The 23,037-nt window shown below is 37.2% G+C and overlaps 2 protein-coding genes across 2 annotated transcripts in view; one reads left to right on the plus strand and one right to left on the minus strand.

The window, feature by feature from the left end:
* LOC144964560 (protein FAM184A-like) overlaps nucleotides 1-23,037 on the minus strand; it is a 49,747-nt gene that overhangs the window by 25,566 nt on the left and 1,144 nt on the right. The window contains exons 2-7 of the mRNA XM_078898988.1: nucleotides 20,826-21,698; nucleotides 18,386-18,506; nucleotides 16,608-16,789; nucleotides 15,920-16,126; nucleotides 15,407-15,529; nucleotides 10,606-10,767 (exon numbers count right to left, since the gene is read on the minus strand). Coding sequence (XP_078755114.1) covers nucleotides 10,606-10,767; nucleotides 15,407-15,529; nucleotides 15,920-16,126; nucleotides 16,608-16,789; nucleotides 18,386-18,506; nucleotides 20,826-21,698 — 1,668 coding nt within the window. The remainder of the gene's footprint in view (nucleotides 1-10,605; nucleotides 10,768-15,406; nucleotides 15,530-15,919; nucleotides 16,127-16,607; nucleotides 16,790-18,385; nucleotides 18,507-20,825; nucleotides 21,699-23,037) is intronic.
* LOC144966753 (FMRFamide peptide receptor frpr-18-like) lies at nucleotides 4,039-7,172 on the plus strand. The gene is made up of 2 exons (XM_078903529.1): nucleotides 4,039-4,773; nucleotides 6,025-7,172. The coding sequence occupies exons 1-2, from the start codon at nucleotides 4,394-4,396 to the stop codon at nucleotides 6,878-6,880; spliced, it is 1,236 nt and encodes a 411-aa protein (XP_078759655.1). The 5' UTR covers nucleotides 4,039-4,393; the 3' UTR covers nucleotides 6,881-7,172.

The following is a 23,037-nucleotide window of genomic DNA, read 5'->3' on the forward strand; positions in this document are numbered from 1 at the left end:
AGATTTCTATCTAGATTATTGTACTGATATTTCTATTAATTAATTCTACAAAGAACAATCCGTCTGGGCGAGGCAATGAAAACGTATGAAAATATTACAGTGTAAACATCAGAACCAAAGATATAAACGAATAAATAAACAGAAACATTATAAACTCAACCAAAAAAAAAAAAAAAACAAACAAACAAAAAAAGTAGTCCTTTAGATCCATTGGGGTCCATGAAGCCCGGGCTTTCCATAGCATGAAACGAACGATAGCAAATGCTTGCTACCATTTGAATAAGACGCTAGTCTATCGCAAAGTACGCTGCGCCAGATCTAACAGCCCCAGATAACCATCACTGCTGGGTGGGCAGGGGAATCTGAGAAAAATCTCTACTTAACCCGGGATCGATCTCGGTCCCTGCCCTTTGAATGTGAAGCAAATGCTCTACCAGCTGAGCTATCGGGACCTCCAACTAAAGTTTAATTTTTATCCGTTACCTACCACCTAGAAATAGTGATGCGTCTGTTTGATTTAAATGCTAAAAGTTAAATTCATAATAAAAATGTGAAACTCGGGTAATTCTTATAATTTGTGAGGAGAGTGAATAGAATTTTTAAAGTGACCCCCCCCCCCCCCATCCTCCCCTCCCCTTTAATTTCACATTTCTCGTCACTTTAACTTTAGAAACCCTTTCTTGAAAAATGGTTCGACCGACGTGTAGAGATGATCGGTCACATAATTTGGTGTAATGAGTTTAACAGCGATTCGCTTAAGGTCAGATCAGACTGGGGAAATAGGAAATAGAGCTTGACGGAACCGTCAAGAGATATTGTATAGATCATGTTCGGCTTTATCGTTCAGTGGTATGCAGGGTGTTATGACTTTATGCTTTTGACCTGTAGGACGCAAGTTCGATTCCCGCGGTGGTTAGCGCAAAGTTGAGTCATTGGACTAGCGAAATTTAGGTGTAAATGAGTACCTGGCCGTCAACAGAGTTCTCTCTGCCGAAAACAAAAATGGTAAGTATGCCTTACAGGCGTCATTTCTCAATTGTTACTGTTGGTTTGGAATCTCTTGTCTAGCGCTACGAGCACATGTTATTGGACAGTGGGTTACATAAAAATTAATAATTTTTAATGACAAGGGAAAGGCAAGACAATATCAAACAATGAACTAGCTATGCAGATAATGAAAACAGAGTATTCTACACCAACAAAGTGTGTTTTTGTGAAGGTTTTTTTTTAAAGGGGGAGCGTTCATTGTGTCATTGGATAACGTATTCTAAATTTCTCAACTTGACGTGAGTGAGAACGTGTAAGCATGGTGTGAAAAGGTCAAAAATATATTGTGAGAATGCTAACATCCAAAGCGTATGTATCAACAGATTCAAATCTTGTTTAAAACAAACAACTAACTTACAAAATACGAATATCATATAGACCAAGCGATTTGCTATGTTTAAACAATTTTTTAATATACGGCATATTTAAGAATGAGTTTGTAGTGCACTAAGACTAAGAACACCTGAAGTTATATCCCACTCATGCATCTTGAAAGTGAGATGAAAACAAAGAATGATTAATGACAAGGAACACACACACACACACACATACAGAGAGAGAGAGAGAGAGAGAGAGAGAGAGAAAGAGAGAGAGAGAGAGAAAGAGAGAGAGAGAGAGAGAGAGAGAGAGAGAGAGAGAGATTGCTCATTCAGATTGTTCTGGCTTTTTCTTATCTTCTCCGACTGGTAAGATCGCTATAGTGGGTTACCTTGTGGCTCCATAAACACGACCATTTAACATAAAGAATATGTATTAGTAACTACATTTCATTTCTATTTTCTTTTTAAGGTGGGAGGTGGGAAGGGGTTTCAAAAATATTTTTAAGGAAGATTTCATACTGGAAAATAACTATAAATCTTTATCGAACAAAAATCGATCTTGGACTCCGAGTGCGCCAAGAATGTGATGACCATAAAAAAAGATCATCCAAAAAATTTCTTATCTTAAAAAAAAAAAAAATTAAAACGGAAAAAAAATTGGTTGAAATTAAACCTAATAACTTTCCTATGAATGTTTTCTCAAAAAATCGGATTAATTTCAGTTGGATAATGAAATTTAAAATATTTAGTTCTCTGGTTAACTAATTCATTAACCCTTTGTCGACTGGGCTGAAATTCTTTTCATAATCTCTCCCAGTGTTTATAAACCTGGTCCAAACAAAAGAATTAACCATTTTCAACCCCCCAAAAAATGTTGAATTCCAAGCGGCGTCGCATTTACTGCTCTCTCTTCTGTAAAGGGTTAAAATCCCGATTACGTTAAATGAAATTTATGGGCACGGGTTGAACACAAAGAAAATAAAGAGTCGTTGGCGTAGTAGGTAAGTTACTAACAATTGGGTCAAAAGGCCCTGGATTTTTCTCTAAAGGCCGAATCCCATGAGAGAAACATTATAATACCAGTATCACAGACGATTGATAAATCTCAAAGTAACCCATCTAATGAGAATAATAAAGGAAGAAAAACGAATTTCGTCATTTTTTTTCAAGACCCGTAAATATTGAGTAGCATTCAGAGTCGTCTACTTTGTATTAGCTTGCCTGATTTATCTGTTAAGTGTAATCAACACGTGTGAGTTTGTTCTGTGTGTGCGCATGTATGTATAGCCAAACGTGCGTCTTGTGTGAGTGAGTGTGTGTGTGTGTGTGTGTGTGTGAACTTGTGTGTGTGTGTGTGTGCACGCATGACAGCATGTTTGTTTATCTGTTAGACTCAAGTAGTGTCTCTTTCCGTAAACCAGTTCATCAAGCGAAATCAAATATTTACCAGAATTGTAATTAGGTTTTGACTAGCAAAATCCGTGAGCAAGGTTTAGACATATTTTTTCTCCTTGGTTGAAAACACATGTTTAAAATGTGACAAAATGTTTACCTTTTAACAGTAAATACCAAGATAAGCTTATTTTAGCAAACGAAAGTAAAACCCTTTTTACCACCATTTAAATAAATTTTAATAATGCAAATTGCATTGAACCGCGCACCGAAAAAAAAAAATAAACGATGCTTTATTTTGTTCCTTTTTCTCTCCTTTAAAATATCAATGGTTAATATAAGCAGGGATTGAGTTCTCATGGGTGGCAAATTTTGACAAGTTAAAATTACACAAGCTTTTAAGTTTAGCAGTATTTGCTTGACACCGTAAGATCCACAAGCGCATCGTTGGAAGCCGGCCTCGTAAGAAATACTCGCACGAGCAGGCTTCCGTACTCTGCACACAAAAATAATAAAACCCGATATTTTAAAATTTTTGGCTGGAAAACTCGTTCTTCAAAGATCGATCGGTCAAAATGAACTTCATCTTATCAAAATTCTCAACCTAGGACCTATATCATAAAGTCCCAGGTTTGAGAGTTTTTTGAAAAGACGAGGGTAATTTTGATCGATGGATTTTTAGGATGAGTTGTCTCCGTCAATCTCTGTTTCATACACACCTTTTCAGACCTTTATCCTTCACCAGTGCCTGATCCCTAATTTACCACTTTATCATTCTTCTCTATGCAGACATTTTTTTTCATTCACTCCGACATAACACCGTTTTAAGATGATTGGTCACATATAACATGTTTTGTCAGAGCATGGTTGATAAGTGCCAAAGCAGCAAAGACGAGAACTCGTGACCATGTGATGTGGTGGTAGACTATCAAGCCACGATGCCGCCAAGAGTAAAGAAATAATATTATTATGACAGAAAATTTCAACACTAAGCAGGTGGGTGGGGGGGGGGGGGGGATAATGAAAACGAAAGGGGTGGGGAGCGAGAGGGTGAGAATGGGGGGGGGGTGGGGGGTGGGGGAGCAAGAGTGAGCGATATAAGAATATTTTGTTTTGAAAGGAGAAAGTGGAAGTCTTGTGCGATCCACTCACGCGCTTAGACTCACAATGACGATGCTATAATGAGCACTCGATTGGTCCGCTAATTGGAAACCCCGCCTACTTAGACATGCGTTGTTTTAAGCTAGAAGACTTTGCTTTTTAACAAGGTGAAGTTTTTCGTCCATGAGTTATTTGGAACAACAACAAAAATTACCTCACCATGAAGTTCTTGTGCTGACATTCACGGTGTCTCAATGGATAACAGCTTTGACTGATTTCATTAGCGACTGCATCGGCTTACAGCTACATCTCAGCGTCATTCTCAAGATTTTGTAATAAGTATTCAGTGGATTTTACCTGTACTAAAAAGTGCTTTTATTCAATTGATTAAAAAAAGGAAAGAAAAAAGAAAGAAATTTAACTAGAGGAGCTATATATATAAAAAAGCCAATACGATTAAAATTAAATAAACGGGTAAAAGCACAGCTCTCATAAATACTGAAGAAATAAAAGATATTTCTAACCCTTCCACAATGGATCCCTCATTTTTGGAAAATGCTACGATGGAAACTAGTACGCAATCGGGAATTGATCTGAATACTTCCACCAACGGCAATGATACAGGAATGGCCCAAGCCATGATGATGCCCCAATACGTCAAGCAGATGGCTTTTATACTGGAGGACGTTCTCCTTCCCATTGTCTGTAGCCTGGGCATCGTGGGAAATGGGCTGAGTCTGTGCGTGTTGACCAGGAGGGAGATGGCAGGAGCTGCAACGTGTTTCCTTACAGGTCTGGCTGTGTCAGACTTCGTACTACTTTTCCTACAGATCCCTTCTTTCCTCAAACTCAACAAAGAATTGGCTGCTACTGATTCCTTTCAGCTGTTCTATCGTCTCTACTTTGTCATAAGGTAATGGTTTGTATGAGTAACATATTATACATTAAGTCACTACCATGTCGTCTTTATTGTCAAACGATTGTGTGAGAGATTGAATACCAGGGTTCCAAACCCGCAAGGTTCCGTATTAAATATATCGATCCTTTTACAGCTTACAGTCCACAACTTAGTATTCACCTCAACTTGCGTAGAACGAAGTGAAGAGTTCGTTTTGCCTTGGTTTTAATTGACGAGATCCCGGCGCTGAATCCCTTACTTGTTTACCTTGGCTGTTACCCCTTTGATTATTTTTTCCTTTAGTACCGTTGAAACCAATTATGGGTGTATATGGGTGTTTGTTTGGTTGTTTGTTTGTTTCTGTGCGCAAAGGGAGAGAGAGAGAGAGAGAGAGAGAGAGAGAGAAAGAGAGAGAGAGAGAGAGAGAGAGAGAGAGAGAGAGAGAGATTGTGAGTGTGTCAAACGTATGTGGTCACCAAGAAAAATCAATACATTGGTAACATACATGAAAAGCTCTATTAAGATGCGATATTTTTGTGGGCTGCTAATCAATATTGAAGTTATTATCTCCAATAATTTCAAATCACAGTTGTGGTACTTCGAAAGCGCATCTTCCATACTTGGTAGGAAAAGTTTAAAACTGTCAAGTTCATTCTTCGCGGTTTTTAGCATAGAATAGCAACGTGAGCTCTGTCCATAGTAGTCCTTCAGAGTCATAAGCCACATGAAGCAGTTTATTTCGTTTTCTTTAGCGTAAAACGGATCGTAGCATATGCTTACCATCTTTATATAGGACGCTAAACAATCACAATACATTTTCTATCAGAAATAAAAATCCAGCTGCTAAATCAATTATATATTTTTAATGTACCTACGTATTTCTCGGGTCTCATCACCTGACCATATTAACACACATATATAATGACTCGGTATGCTTCATACTCTGCAATTCTTATTCGATATCATCACAAAATCAGTTTAGGGGTTTTATTTTTAAAGTTCAAACGGATTTACAAGTATAGATTCCATCCGAAATGAATAACGTGAGGGAAAGGGAACCGGGTATTCTGATAGCTCATTTGGTAGAACACTTGCCTCACAAGCCAAGGACCGGTAGAGGCATGGGTTCAGTCGAGGTTTACCTTAACCCTTCGTCCACCCAGTTATTGGTTAGGACCCCATTGCTAAGCATTTTGAGCACCTTTAGTGGATGATGATTTATTAAAAAGCTCAAGTTAGTGAATATATTTTTCTTATATATTTCAGGTACGTCATGAACAACGTATTCATCACATGCACGGGTTGGCTGACAGTGGCTGTCACGGTAGAGAGATTCATATCACTCCGATTCATGCTGCATCCTAAGCTGGTGTGCACCATTCACAGGGCAAGGAAAGTAATCGTTGCCATTTTTCTCTTCTCGTTCATGTTCCACTTCTCCAAATTTTTTGAGTATGTCCCAAACCCTGACCTGAAATCGCCGAAACTGCTTCTGACAACGTACTTGGTCCACACACCCGCCTATGAGGCTTATCTTCACATCACGAACATCGCTCTGGCTGCCATCATCCCCGTTTTCATTCTATTTCTTGCAGATTTCTTCCTCATCTTTTTCCTGGTCACTCATCGGAAACGGATGCTACGCCATAAAGCCACCGGGACGTCAAAAAGCACTGTATCGTCTGTCGATATGATCCACGTTACCGCCATTGTTGTTGCCACTGTTCTTGTTTTCATCGCGTGTCATTCTGTGGGAGTGTACATGGCAATCAGCATATCCACAAAGGGACGACATTGGGCATTCAAGCAACCCGTATTCTTATCACTTAAATCAGTTAACACATTATTAGTAATGGTCAACTCGAGTGTAAACTTCTTGCTCTACTGTGCCATCAGTAGGAAGTTCCGGCACACACTGAAGAAGATGTTTAGAAAGAAGGTTATGGCGAGAAGAGACACATGGACCACTTCAGCTATGCCTCTGAGCGACAACAGTACTGGCGGAACATTGAGAACACGGCATCCTACACCTACCAACAATTCTTACACGCCTCCGCCTTCTACGGGATCGTATGAATCATCTGCATCGCACCATAATAGTCTGGGACGAATTAAAATATAACGTAACACAATGCACTAAAAACACGTCATCATAGAATGCTCGAAATGACGACGAGTTGTTGAAACTCACAGTCAACGAGCTTCCGCATATACATCTAATCCTGTTCTATCCTATGAATTGAAACACAGATACACAGAGAGAGAGAGACACACACACGCGCGCACACACACACACACACACACACACACACACACACACACATACACAGACAACAATCTTTCTTAAAGACGGAATAATCATTAATAAAATTATGAGTTACTTGACTCCCAAAGATTTCAAGCAATCTACATTGTTACAATCACAAAAAGTATATATATATATATATATATATATATATATATATATATATATATATATATATATATATATATATATTATATAGCAACGAGTATATATTTATATATAATATGAAACGACCTGGGGCAAACTAGTGAGTAATAGGCAATGAAATGACAAAAAGCACAATTCATATTGAAGATCCACTGAATACGGCAAATCATGTATTAAGTGATTCATGAGAGGAATTTATGAGTTACACAGGCTTTCTTCCAACAAGCGTTGAATTATGTAACGATTCTTGCCGTGCTAATGATATCATCAGCGTTTCATCTATAGAGGAAAGCGCTATCGGGACCGTTATCCATCTGAAAAATTGACTGATAAGATTCTTAAAGGAACAATGTAGTGTATTATAATATTAATAACGTCTTATTGTAACAACGAATTGCATGTATAAGCCTTATATTTATATGCGTTATACATAATGCGGAACTGGATATTTGTATTTTTTTTTTTTAATAGAGGAAATTTGTTAAATACAAAATTCTGGAATATTCAAAAATGGTTGTATAATATCCTATAAAATCCTTTTTCCCCCTTTTTTATTTGTGACCCACCGCCTAAAAGCGAGATTATATTGGTATGATGTAAACACCAAAATTGTGATTTTATAGTCCAAAATAGGAAAAACTAAAAACAAAAAAAGAACTTACGTCCTTTCATAACGGCACCATAAGATCCCGTCACCTATGCTTCCGTGAAGGAATATAGATAATTCATCAAACAGGATGTCTGATGTCATCAGGAATCACCCATGTTGTCCAAGTGAGCAAAATGGGGGTTAATAATCTTGCCCAATGAAAAAAATGAAAGTGCCTGAGGCGGCGCTCAAACCTATGACCTTCCGAATTACAAGGCAATGCACCACTCGGCCAATTCGTCCCCAAAATGGGAAACAGATTTAATCTTAATCTTTTTTTTTCAATTTAAGGCAATAATAGACATAGTTTCTTAAACCAACAAAAACTAAAGTCTCAATTTTGAGGTATTTACGAATACAAAATTAATTTTGGGTACCTGGCTCATCCCAACATAATAACGTTTTGAGACGATGGATCACATTTTTTAAAGAAAGAAAAAATATTCCCATTTTTTTTTTTTCCTTCATCTTTTAGGTAAATCTGTGAGTGGCTGCCATCCTATTCTTTCAAGTCGTTAGTGCATAGAGGATGAATGGTCTATCTCAAGTGAAAACGTTTTGTCCTTAAACGCAAGTTATGTCAACAAAGAGTTAATAGTTGTCAAGGGTTAAAAGCGTCAAGATGGCTCAGCTGTTAGAAATTTCGACTCACAGACAAACGGGAAGCTCATTAGTCCCAGGTTCAGTCGATATTCCTTTTGATGGCCATTTGGTTAAGCGAAAACTACTTTGCGAGAGACTAACGCCAAATGCAAAACAAGAGGAGCGAGAAATATTAGTATCGTCCTAAAATAAGGGGGGGGGGGGGGTAAATGTTTCGTTCATTGACGCTATATAAAAATGTCAAAGCAATACAACCATAAAAAATGCATAATGCTTTGGATGTTTTTTGTTTGTTTTACTTTTTTTTCCTTTTTGTTTTGATTGTTTTGTTCTTTATATTTTGATTGTTTTGTTCTTTTTGTTTTGTCTTGTTTTGTTTTTTGTGGGTTGTTTTTTTTTGGGGGGGGGGGGGGGGGGTTGTTGGGGGGTCTTCTCGGGTTTTCTTTTTTTTATTTTTATTTTTATTTTGGTTGCTTTATTGTTTTTGTTTTTGCTGCTTTGTTCTGTTCTGTTTAAGAACCTGTGTTAAGTAGGTGGAAAAAGTTTCCATTTTCTTTTCTTTTTTTTTCTTCTCTACTTAAGACATTTAACCGTGGATCCACTTTAGTGTGTTTAATTTCAAAATATTTTTTTTTTAAATTTTGGAGAAGATATAGTCATCTAGATGACAGTAAGTGATAGAAGATGCGAGGAGGAAGATAAAAAAAGGAAAGAGGAAGACGGAAAGATGGTTAGTATTAAGAAAAAAAAGCATGGGAGAAAGAAAGAATAAGATAGCCACGAGAGAGAGTGTGTATGTGAGTGAAAGAAAAAAAGGAGAGAGAGAGAGAGAGAGAGAGAGAGAGAGAGAGAGAGAGAGAGAGAGAGAGAGAGAGAGAGAGTTCACAGTTTCATGTATTGATCACAACATTAATTATCAAGCTCTATAAACGTTATTTTTACCACTCGTTTATTTGGAGATAAATTTCCCTGTAATTTGGTAAGGATACAGTTTTACAAAATATGTTTATTGATTCTTCCTATATTCCTATTCCTATTCATTTTTTTATATATTGATGTAAACATAATCCACAATGATTTTTGTAACAAATAAAATATTAAAATAAAACTTTAAAAAAAAAAGGTTTGATTTGATACATTAGTCCAGTGCATGATTTATAGAATGGTCGTTGCTGGAACGGTACAGATAAATTACCCATATCTTTGGAATTCAAATCCTTGTTGTAAACCTATTCTCTAAAAACAGCTGATCAATTAGAACATTAAATTTTCAAGTTTTAAGAGATGCAGATGCTTTAAATAGAGCGAGAAAAGTTTGAGCTTTGGGGTAATTTAAAAAATTTAATCCTACTTTACAAATAAATAAAATCATGACACAAAGTTATAAGACAATTTTTGAAAATTGATAAAAACATTCATAAAGCATTTTAAAAACAAAATCCAAAAATTGAAACCTACCGCACATTAACGTATGGCCTAATTTAAAGCCTGTGAATTTGTGTCTAATTTTTAAGAAACATGTTAATAAAACAGTATGATTGAGGTGGATTAGAATGTCCCATATGCCCTAATACTAAATTCTCATCCTTTGAAAAAGTTATGATTTTTTTTTCATCCTGTGACATTAGAGGGTCAATTAGACTATATTCTCAAACAAAACTTTTAATGATCTCCTTATATCAAAAAGGCAGTGCAAAAAACCAAGGCTATATCACCACTTCCTCCCAATTTCGAAAACGCGTCCAGTGCTCTTGATAAGCAATAAATCAAGCACGCCATTGACTTCTCAACAATAAACAAATGTAACTTGATGAATCAACAAATTAGTGTCTTTCTTTCTTTTTTTTTTCTTCCTTTTTTAATTTTTAATATTTTCTTTTTTGAACCTCATGAATGAGAGGCATCCATAATTTGTTGCCAATAGGTTATTTGACTTTTTCTTTTCATTATATATTTATCTATTTTTCAAACATTACTCTAATTTGACAAATGCCTCTTTTTAAAGGGGCATAACTCAAATATACTTTTGAAACATGTCCCCTTTCATTTTCTCCCTTGTGCTCATGAGGCAAACACACTCAAATACCGCAACAACCTGTCTAATAATTATTATTTAATGGATTAAAATGAATGTGTAACTCACCTGCAAACTGGCAGCTGTTGTTTTAGAAGCCTTCAGGTCTGATTTTGATTTGTCAAGCTCACTACGCAGTTGGCTAATGATGTCATTTAGACTAGACACTTGGCTTGACACTGATCCAAGCCCGTCTTCTCTTTCCTTGAGACGGCTTTCAAGTTGCTTTACCTAAGGAGAATAGGAAGTAAAGTTTATAAAGAATACTGTATTGATTCGATACATTCTAAAAGACTTGACAGGCATCAGTATAACGAGTGTCATCCAATTTCATCTGTCGTGTGAAGCAAAATCCTGTTATCGGTAAGGTGGAAGGTTCTGGGTTCGAGTCGCATAGTTGAGTCCTCGGAAAAGTCTCTTTACTCCCATTAACTCACCAAATTCAGGTGTAAAACGATTATCTGGCATTGTCTCTATTGGAAAAAGAATTGTAATATCGCCTAACAGATCTTAAATCTCAATCTTAAACTTAAATATACTTTCTATGCTAAGACAAGGTAACCAATGCAAGGCAACATTGTACATACAGTTGGTAAGACTTGAACCACATTTTTTAATTAATGTATCAATGATTCAATGGAAATAATACAACAATGTCAAATATCCCATTTACACAAAAATATGATGACAGAAGCAGAAGTCAAGTCACAGAAAGACAAACATTTTGCGGATACAAAAACAAACATACAAATGCCCGCTACTTGGTTCAAACCCAGTGAAATCAAATGTTCAGCTGAATTGGATTGACCATAAACTGAAAAATGAGCAGTGTGTTTGGTCATCTCCAATTAGTTAAACTAAAAAAAATCATCTTAAGCAAAATGAGAACACATATCAACTGTCGCCTGAATATGGCCAAAGACAAAAACATTGTATTTCAGTATTGTTTTACTTCATGAGCCATATTTAATCTTTATATTTGTGTTACATACTGTCATGTAGAAGTGTGGTTACAAGTTGGGTGCAATGCGTCTTATGCTCCTGTGCGACCCACCTCATCAATCAGTAAAGCATTCTTAAGGTAGGGCAAAACGAGACAAAATGATAGTTTAAGTGGTACTGCAAGTTGCACAAGTGTTCACTAGCCAGTCAACTGCCAAACTGCTCACTCGTGCTACACTTGAAAGAGAAACTATAGAAAAAGTGTGGAGTGTGCACTTATATCAATAATGATGACAAATATAAGGTATGGAGAATAGTCAGATAAAAGCGATAATAAAAATATCATGAGAAAAGAATGTTTAGCATTATTTGCTTGTTCATTGAAAGCTCGTGGGGTTAGTCAGCCAGCCTTGTGATTCCTTAAATAGTTAGAGTAGAGAGAGTGCACAATAGGTACCCAGTTTGAAAGCCATCTTTTTTGTATGACTAGATGGCTCAGTGGAAGCAGTGCTTCTAATGGTTCTCACACTACTATGTTATTATGCTCTATCCAGGATGCAAACTCATTGCCATAATTGTGTACGCTCGCGAACCTACCCAGAAGCACCGTGACAATGCAACATTAATCTAGATGCTCTCTGGTTTCAGGCTCTTGACCACAAAGGGTACATGTTGGACAGGTGGCAAGTCCCCACTGATGAAGTGAGTGTGCTGTGAGGCAGGAGCTCGACCGAAGTCATTTGGCTGCCACCTAATGTCTTGTCTTGCTGGTGGAAAAGCCTGGAAACTTCCCCACTTTCAAGGAGTCGATGTCCTTGCCCCCTCGAGGGACTGAATTTGTCAAAACCATTTTCCATTTCATATATGCAGCTCTGTCCAAAGTCAGGGAGGCTACGTACAAGGATTGTCTGGACATATTTTGGCTCAAAACAGTAGCGCTGTCCATTATGCGCTTGAGAGGGGTCAGAGGGGCATTCCCTCTTCTTTTGATCTTATTAAGCCAATTGTTTGTAAGCATCTCTCACTGGACAATGGGGTGGGTTGGATAGCTGCCATTAACGGACCCCATTCTCTAGGCGTTGTTGCCAGCATTCCTGACACGATATGCATGGATGCAATGCTTCACATCTACCTACCTACCACTGGAGCACAATACTCCGCGGTTGAGTAGCATAGTGTCAGGGCAGAAGTCCTCAGAAGCACTTGGTTAGGACCACAAGTTGTTCCCCCAGCTTCCAGGCAACTCTTTTGGGATGTACATGATAGGTAAGGCTGCAGTCCAATGTAACCCCTGGTACTTCAGATTTGGCTTATATGGGAGAAGCTGGTCCCCGATGAGGACATTTAGTTTACAGGTGTGCCAGCCACTGCATAGGTGGAATGCAGTGGCCACAGTTTTTGAAGTGTTCATCTTCAGGTACCACTTGTCAAAGTAGGATTTGAGTCTGGTAACGATCTCACTGAGTACGATCTCGAGACGAGTAACGAGCGCTCAGTTGTCCGCATATCCCAGCCTCAGGAAGGAAGTGCTCAGCATTCTTCTAATGTAGACAGTAAACAACATTGGTGCCAGAACAGATCCCTGAGGGACCCCATTCCTCAGTTTCCTGACTTTGCTTGTGGTGTCTGGCAACACAATGTGGAATTGTCCTTCCCCTAAGATTGAAGAGAACAACTCCAAGGTCTTTTCGCATCTTATGATCTTTGCAACTTTGAGCATTAACCCTACGCACCAGACCATATTGTACGCCGCTGATAGGTCTATAACTACAGCACCTGTTTGCTGTTTCATTTTGAACCCTGCTTCAAATTGCTCTGTAAGGGCAACGACCTGCTCCCTGAAGCCCACCTGGTCAAGTGGCAGGGCAGCGTCTAGGACCAGCCCCCATCAGTTCAATAGCACATGCTCCAAAAATTTGTACAGGCAGATCAGAAGTGAAATGGGTCTGTAATTGTTGGCCTCATTTTTCGGTTTCCCTGGCTTCAGGTTGGCAACTATCTTAGCATGCTTCCACACTTGTAAGCTTTCCTTTTGCAAGCACGTTAGACATTGCCTCTGCCAGCCAGGCTGGTGCCCTGGAGCCCAAATTCGTCACCATATCGAGATGTATGTTGTCTATCCCTGCTGCTGCTTTGCCGTTCTTCACATTGCTAATGGCTGCACCCATTTCTCGGGAACTGAATGGGGATGTCCAGTTCAACTCTTCGTACACAGGTAGTAAGTTCAAAATCGTACGGTATGCTTTGTGGACACTGCACTTGCAAGACTGATTTGGGACCCATTCGCTGCAGTTCTTTATATTCTTGGCAATTAGTGTCTGTCTCACACTCCAGTGCAGTCCTTGCAAAATTCTGGTCAGGATCCAATTTCTTTATCAGTCACCAAGCGTGGTGGCTAGAGTGTGTAAAGCCGAGATTTTCCAAGATCTCCTGCCACTGTTGCTTCCTTCCTACGGCCAAAGACTGGAGTAGTCTATCAGCTACGCCATGGGTCTGGGTCTGGGTCTGCTGGTACTCCTTGTGCAGCTTTTCCGACTCCTCCATCCAGCAGGAGGTAGAATTTCTGTTTACCCCATGGAATGGAGCAGTGAGCGCTCTCAACCAGCAGCCTATTAAATCTGGGTATTTTCTCGGACTTGGGAGAAATAGCAGGGCAGACCTGCTCGATATAGGTAGTAAATTCCTCCCAGTCAGCCTTCCTAAAGTTCCATCTGCAGAGTGGTAGAGACTGCATCCTCAGAATTGTCACCCCAGCTGTGACAAGTACTGGCCTGTGCTGGCTATGCAGGAAGTCACCAAGGACTGTCTTTGTCACGAGGGTGAGGTCAGGAGTATACTCTTTCTTATGGCGGGTGCCCCTAAAGGTACCCTTTGCTGTGGGATCGTACACTAGGTGTAGAATGCTACAGTCCATCCATGAGTGAATTGTCTACCTATCTCGATAGCCCAACTCGTGGTGATGGTGGCTAGTAAAATCTAGACAGATGGAATGATGGCTAACCACTGGGAATGGTGGTGTAGTCCAAGTCACTCTTGGTGGTTTGTAAATGTTGTGCGGATAAAACCCACCTACCTCCACAGAAATGCTATTCACCCCATTGCTGTCTGTTATGCTCTCTATGACTTGAAGGCTCTTTAGCGTAAATGCTAACACCTCATTGAGCCTCAAGGTGTCCTCTCGTTGGACCACTGCATAGCCCAAATAAAGATGGGTTTCTTGACGCTATGGATGGCCAGTAGCTCATTTTTTGCCATACTCTGGCTCGTGATATTGAGGGACAGTATGTTGATCAGGTCACGACCCCGATGTCACATTTCCCAGCAAAAGTTGAGTTGGGACGTTCGCTGATTTCTCTACCGTGCCATTTGGCTAGGCAGCCGACAGGAGCTAGACAGCACCATGATAGATAGTAGTGTGGGACCCGGGATAGCCGAGGCCAAACAGGCACTGGGTTGGATCTCCATTCCATCCCATATCAGGGCGGGCCGTTCAAGGCGCTTTCGTATCAACTCGACATCCGGGATGGTCTAGTGACAGACAACCGGAATTACTCCTTTGTCCCTGATATGCCTCAAGCATACCCACCAACGTCAAGGCAGTGATCTATTAGGGGCTCATTGCTTTGTCAATGGGATCCCGAATTTGGCTGTTTGACACTCTGATATTTTTATTCTGTTTTCATCTGGCACATCTGCATACCCTATATTCTACATCAATAGAAACTGTAATACCTTTGGTGCATGAGCCAGCGACATGTCAGCTGAATGATTAATGAATACTTATGCAACTGGCAGCACCACCTAAGCTATAATTTTTTTCTCACTTTCCATTTAAAGAATACGCCACAATAGAATTTCAGTTCATAAGGAGATATAATAATCATTAAGCAGAATTTGTCAATAAAATGGACTTCTTGATATTTTTTACCTCATTTTCCGCTGTTGACAGTTTTCTATTCATTTCATCCCTCAGTTTGTCAAGTTCTGCCTGGACAGCATCTTTTTCAGATTTTGCTACCTCCATTTGGATCATGTGATTTTGTAGCAATTCCTGTAACATAAAACAGATTAAAATATATTGCTTTTTACCAAATTTAAAACTCTAAAATCAGTGGCTAATTAAATAAAGTGCCTAACGTACATGGAATCAGCTTAAAAGTCAGTTTGTATTTTGTAAGACTTTAAAAAAAAAGAATTTTAAATTTGAAGTAAAATTTGTAATAAATTACTGATAAATAAAGGTGTAATATATGTGATACAATCAAAGTTCAATCAAAACTTTACAAATATTTATTTATTATTTTTACTTGACTAATAGTTTTGATTGATTTCAATGCTTTTATCTAAATCAATCAATTAAGTAAATTTTTCCATCATTTTTCTCTCTTTTGTTTTAAAGAAAAATATAAAAACCTCTACCACCAATCAAAGTGTTCCTAACCTCTTTGGTATGCAGTAAAACCTCAGCAGCAATTTTTCTGTCTTTTTCCCGCTCCCCTTGATGATTGTGCTCCATTTCCTTCAATTTACTATTCATTTCCTCAAGGAGCTCTTTCTCTAGTGTGGCCATGGCATCTTGTAGACTCTTAATTTGTTTTTCAAGTCTTTGCTTTAGTGTTTCTTTTTCAACTGTCATGTCCTCAAGAGCCTTTGAAAAGATAAAAAGAGCAACAAAATTAGTCATTCTTAAATATTGAAAATTAGATACTGAGGAGATAAATGTTATGCCTGTGTAGGTTAATTCCTGAGCCTGCCATTCGGAGTTTGGAAGATAGACCAAAAGAAAAAAAACAGTATCCAATCATATTTCCTAGCAACCCACCACCACCACCGCCACCGCCACCACCGCCGCCGCCACCACCACCACCACCACCGCCACCGCCACCGACACCGCCACCACCACCACCACCACCACCAACAACAACAACAACATTAACAACAACAATAATAACAATAATAATAATAATAATAATAATAATAATAATAATAATAATAATAATAATAATAATAATAATAATAATAATAATAATAATAATAATAATAATAATAATATTTATTTTTTTAACCGATAAAACAAGATTTAATTTGGTTGATATATATTTTAAAATGCAAATAAAATATTGACTCACTAGACGAAGTTGCTGAAGTTGTGATAACTGTTCAGAAGACAATGAATGCTGTTGTGCTAGATCGGATTGTCTTTGCTTTTCAATCTGCGCAAGCTTTGCCTTGAGTATGTCCAATTCTGACTGCATTGCTGACAAGAGACCATCTTTCTGCATTTTGTGAGCTTCAAGCTCACCAACAAGCACTGGTAAATTTAAAACATTGTTGAGGGTAATCAATTGCCTTGAGTATATCGTAAACAACACTTGGTCATTTAAGCGTTACTTGTATAATGTAACCTAGTTGTGTGCCCAATTTCACATCACCAACATCTCTCTTTAAAGAAACTTTTTAAAAACTGATAAAACAAAAACAAACTAGATGACAAAAACTAGCTGTATGATATTTAAAATATGCGTAAATCAATTCGCTATACCCCTCAATTTACCTAAGGTAAAAAGGGGCAATTAAAGAGATTTTAAAAAGTGTTTCATCATTGATTAGCAGCCTGGGTTTTCACAATCCTCTGATCCATTGAAAACGAGCCAAATAAGTTATTTCCCATTCATAAGATCTACCACAAACGAATTGCAGTTGACTTCTCAGAAACCTCGGTCTCTAAACACATCGCCTGACCGATGATAGGAAATGTATATCAATTTACGATTCATACATACATCAAATTCAAACAAACACGTCAATTCTTTCTACCCATCCTCTATTACACTATAAAATCATCTACTACCTGAGGTAGCAGAAACTAACAGCCCTGATCTCTTTTCATTGTGTGATATCGCTTTGTACCAAATACCATCCTCAGCGCTGAAACTTTGTATATCATACTTCAAAGTATCATTTATTAGTTTATTATGTATCAAAGTATCAATCATTTCTTTTTAAATCTTTTTAAATGGTCCTATAACTTGAAGTTTGTACATAACATAAGAAGAAGAAGAAGAAGAAGAAGAAGAAGAAGAAGAAGAAGAAGAAGAAGAAGAAGAAGAAGAAGAAGAAGAAGAAGAAGAAGAAGAAGAAGAAGAAGAAAAAGAAGAAAAAGAAACATACACAAAAATAAAATCTCTGATCATGCAGTCACCATTATAAGAAGAAGAAGTTGTAGTAACAGACATAGTTGTGGAAGTAGTAGAAGTGGTAGTAGTAGTAGTAGTAGTAAAAATTGAGCTTTATATAGCGCAATATCCACTAAATGTGCTCAAAGCGCTTTACAAGGGGTCCCTGGTCAATTTTTCGGACAAAGACTACGCTGTTAACGGCCAGGTACTTATTTTACACCTGAGTACGGTGAGAGAATGTGAGTAAAGAGCCTTTTCCAAGGACTCAACTATGCGCCAAGCGCGAGGCTCGAACCCTGGACCTTCCGATCCGAAAGCGAGTGTCATACCACTAGACCACATAGCCGCATAGTAGTAGTAGTAGTAGTAGTAGTAGTAGTAGTAGTAGTAGTAGTAGTAGTAGTAGTAGTAGTAGTAGTAACAGCAGCAGCAGTAGTAGTAATAGTAGTAGTTGTTGTTGTAGAATGGTAATGTATTTCATAACTAGGAGCCTTAAAGTAAGAGGCTGAACTTATCCTGATTTCTGTGGTATTAAATGGACAGTAACAATTAATTATTGGTCACCCGATAGATGGTAAAATAAGAAAAAAATGCTTTCAGCCAAATTAACAGACAAAGGAAAATAAGATCCACTGAGATCCCCACCCGACCCCCTCCCCCAAAAAATATCACACAAGCATAGTATAATAGTTATAAATTAATCATGAGGACGACAGTTTTGCATTTACCTGATTTTTTCTGAAGCTCATCATTAAGATCAGTGCAGTGATGTTTTGAAGCAACAAGTTCTAATTCAACACCTTTCAATGTTGTGGCTTTACTATTAAGTTCCTCTCTCAAATCTTGAACCTGGGTGTTAAATGCAAACTCTTTAAATGTTATGACGTGTTTCAAGCGAAAGGAGAAATATTAACAAATTATAAATGCTTTTTCAAGAACAATCTGAATGGTAAAGATACTATTCTTTACAAAATCCACGTAGTTATTATGTATAATGACAAAATTGAATAAAATGACAAAATGGACCAAACTTTTTTTTTTTAAACATGTTTATTTCATTTTTCATTAAGAACCATTCCAATAAGAAATTGAAATTAAAAATTGCCTTAATCAAATAAATCTATAAATTTGTCTCCAGAAACTATTTTGTTTAACATGTTTGTACTCTTTTTCTATGTGAAGTGAACTATTTGAAGTAGCCTAACAATAAACTTTGTATTTTTTTTTCGTGTGAGAATGACCAATCGCATCTTGATGATACACATTCTTGAGTTTAACACAGCTTTAATCACAAATGCCATAAAAATAAAAGGCATTAACACAGTCATGAAACTGTTTGGTCTGTGACATATTTTATTTTGTTGAAATTGATGATACAAAAAATATGGCACCTCATTCCGCAGCTTTATAGTAATCTGAATCTGAATGTTACTTGAAGTTGACTCAATCCTGAGTATTTCTATTAGAGGGCAGAGAGATTTGTTGAAAGTGGCAGTCATTGTTGGTGTTTAGGCTAAAGAATTGTCATAATCCTTGCTTGCAGGTGTATAAATCTGTTGTGTTTACACATGATTCGGGAAGAGCATTTCAGTCTTTGATAGTGCAGGTTGCAAATGAATATTGGAAAATGTTTCAGTTTGCAGATTGGAGTCTTAGTGTTTTTGAATGGGTTTTTCTTTGAATATGTGCATTTCGTTGTATGTCTAGCTGTTCTGGTGAGATAGGCAGTCATTTTGTTTGTAACTGTGAAGAGTTAGTTTCTTTCCGTCTGTCTTGTATGTAAGGGAGACCATCCAAGATGTGTCATGGTGTCTGTATGCTGGTATGGGGCCAGTAGACATCGAAGACAAATCTTACAGCGTGATGCTAAACAGCTTCAATTGCTTTTATAACAGATTGTTGGTGTGGGTCCCAAACTGTACAGGAATAGTCTAAGATTCATCTTACAAGTGCTATGTAGGCGGTTTCTTTCAGGTTTACATGGCCATGTCTGATGTTTCTTTCAATGAACCTTGGCCTTAAATTTGATTTATTTATTATCTTTTTGATGTGTGCTTGCCATTTTAGGTTTTCTTGTATAATAATGCCTAAAAGCGGATACTTAGTAGTGATATTCCATTCGATGATTTTGAAACCTAACATAATTAGGATATATCAAGAAGCAATCTATTCCGGTTGACTGTCACTATTCATAGTTGGTGTTATTTTGTCATACCTATTTTAGTTATCTAATTATTAAATCATTTAAATATATATTTTATAAAATGGAAAAAAGGTATATACCGTCTAACATAATGTTACTCTTCTTGAAAGATCTTTTACCCTCTATTAAATCTAAAATTAAGATACTTACAATTTAAACCTACCGGATGAAGATAGAATTGATTATTACAAGTGATTATTGTAAGAGAAGTGTCTTGATATTGATTGCAATTCTTAATGCCAATGTTATCTATGAACAGCTGTACTTCTATTTAAGTTTACATCTCTTCGACTCCGTCGTCCACCATCGTTTGCTTTAAAATTTGCTGGAAGGTATTGGAAAAAATAATAGGAGAGTAAAAAGTATGCTACCCATCCATGTTTCTTCACTGTGCGGTGTCCAACAAGTTAAGTTTTTGCTATTGATGAGGGGGACCCCTTGTAATGTGATTTGAGCGCCTTTAGTGGAAATTGCAAAATTTAAATGCTCAAGTTTTTGTTCGATTTTTAAAAATTAAACAGTTGTTACAACAACATTTCAGACAGACATTTCTCCAATGGAACATTTTAACACGTTGAAACAAAGTAAACAGTCTTGAGTACACTATAAAATAGCACTATGAAGCATTAACAATGCTTCAAGAAAATGTTTGCTGCAGAATCTCCATCAGATTCCCTTATGTTCGCCTCCCCTACCCTATATTTTTCATAACTTTTTGTAATTATACTCATGAATAAAACAATACACTTTTAGAAAAATAATAAATCAATAAACAACTAAGCTCGTGAAAATAATTAAAATTTTCTGGCATTTTAAAGCAGTAAATATCTTTTAGTACAGTTATGCAAGTATTCATTACATGTCTTAAGATTTTTACTTCTACAAATATAATTATGTAATTTATATGATTGCGATAGTTTTGGTAGACACAGTCTATTTCTCTTTCAAGTTAAAGATTTACTTACCTGTTTCATTAGTTCACTTGAAGAAGAATCTTTCCCAGATAATTCTGCTTGAAGTAATTTCTGCTGTTTTATTGATTGCTCTAAATTATCCTCTGCATCTGCAAGCTGTCGAACAAGTCGGTCAATCTGTTGCCGCATTTCTTTGTCATTGGAAGAGTAGTCTTGTCTTAATTTTTCAATTTCTTTCCTGAGGCTAGTTATTTCAGAATCATGTTCCTTTAATTGTTGATTTTTAAGTGCTTCAAGTTCTTTTTCATAAAATGCTTGAGCTTTTTCTAATTTTAAAGTAAATTCATCTTTTAGTTCTGTTTTTTCATTTTGCAATGTTTCCACTTGAGAATTTAAGTTGTCTATTTGAGATTTGAATTTTTCTTCAATAGCAGCACACTGATTTAACCAAGAATCATCTTGATTTCTGTGGAAATCTCGCAAAGTTTCAACTTCAGATTGATGCTTACTGTTGAGTTCAGCTATTGCTGTATTGTGTTCTAACTCTATCCTTTCTCTCCAGGTATCATACCGTTTTATCTGTTCTTGAAAATCCTCTTTTGCCTGTAGCAGATCATGAGTCATTTCATTTATTTTTAAAGTATAATGATCTTTTTCAAGTTTTTGCTTTTCTTGGACTTCTGCTTGATATTGGGTAAATCTTTCTTCTAGAGTAGCACTATGCAACTGTTGCTCATTAAGACGACTCTGAAGATTTTCAACGCTCTGTTGTTGATGGGCTCCCTCATCAAGACGATCTTTGTAAACAGCCAATTTTTGCTTGGTTTCTGAAATAATTTTCTGAATTTCCTCTTCGTGTTGATCCCGCAAGGCTTGTAAAACTGATTCGTTTTCATCATTCTTTGTATTCAATGCATATATAACCTGAAAATTAGATGAGTAATATAAATCAAATTAGTAGTTAAACAAAGAGGTGTTTATGAATTTTGGAAAAAAAAGGTGATGCAATGAGTGGAAGTTCCAGTCATGGGAAGAAATTATGATTAGAGACATTTCAAACCTTCATGACATGGCTAAAAAAATGTCTTCAATCTAAAGATAAATAGTCCTCTAAATCAATAGTCAGCTGGTGGAGTCCAAGTTTACACCGGTATCTTTAGTGTTAAACATATAGTGACAACTGCTTGGTAAGCACGATGGTTGCAATTCTATCATAAAGCATTTTCCATTTTTAAACTGAAATTCAAGGGACTTGGTATTCTATTTCAGTTTGAACATATTTTAGTTTAGTTGTACCTCAAAAAATAATATATCTTGATTTTCAGGGGACAATGTTATCCCACTGCTATCATTCATCCCACCGTCACATACAATGCATCGCATAAAATTGTTCAACTTTGTGACATTGTGGTTGAAGTAGTGTAGTGTGTTTGTGTGAGTATGTGTGAGTATGTGTGAGTGTGTGTGTGTGTGTGGGGGGGGGGGAGTTCTATGTGGTAGCTGCTAAAGACAACAATAGTGATATAACTCCAATGTCATCTTTATGGAGTTACACAACATTCTGCTCTTAACCAACACATTGTGTAATCGCCATCAAGCAGGAATGTACTGTGGTCAGGGTGGGATTAGTTGGGAGGGAGAAATGAGTGGTGGATTAGAGAGCGACAGATGAAAAAGGTGTTGTGGATTAGTGTGGGCAGGGGGTAAGGGAGGAGTTAAAGGCAAGGTGAAGAGGGTTTCAACGGAGGCGTGTGAGCAGTGTTGAATGGAAAGGGCAAGAGAGAGTATTGTTGTAACAGGAATTTTGTATGGAAAAAAAAATTTCTTATTCTTATTCAGTTATTCGACAATTTCTTTTCTGTTTCAAGATTATTTGAGCATAGAGGCGCTCGGTTTATCGTTACTCGGGTAATAGAGACAAAGGAGAAAAAATGACTATATTTTGATTTTTCGGTTTAGAGGTTTTTTTCGGTTAAGACATTTTTGTTTTAACTGGTTTTTACTGTAATATAATAAAATCCATATCACACCGTATTATTTTTAAAGATTTTAAGTTTCAAGAGTCAGCAAATTAAATCAGCTGGAAACTTGGAGAAGATCGGTGGAAAGAGAGATGACATTCTTCTGTTGGACCTGGGGTAAAGTTCTGAAGCTGGCAGAAGACAGAAATCAATGGCGCTCCTTTCTGTTGACCTTATGTGTTTAAGAAACACTAAAGAGGAGTAAGTAAGTAAGTAAGTAAGTAAGTAAGTAAGTAAGTAAG

The sequence above is a fragment of the Berghia stephanieae genome, chromosome 2, assembly GCF_034508935.2.
Source record: "Berghia stephanieae isolate SIO BIC M18660-M18661 chromosome 2, UCSD_Bste_1.3, whole genome shotgun sequence".
NCBI lineage: Eukaryota > Metazoa > Mollusca > Gastropoda > Nudibranchia > Aeolidiidae > Berghia > Berghia stephanieae.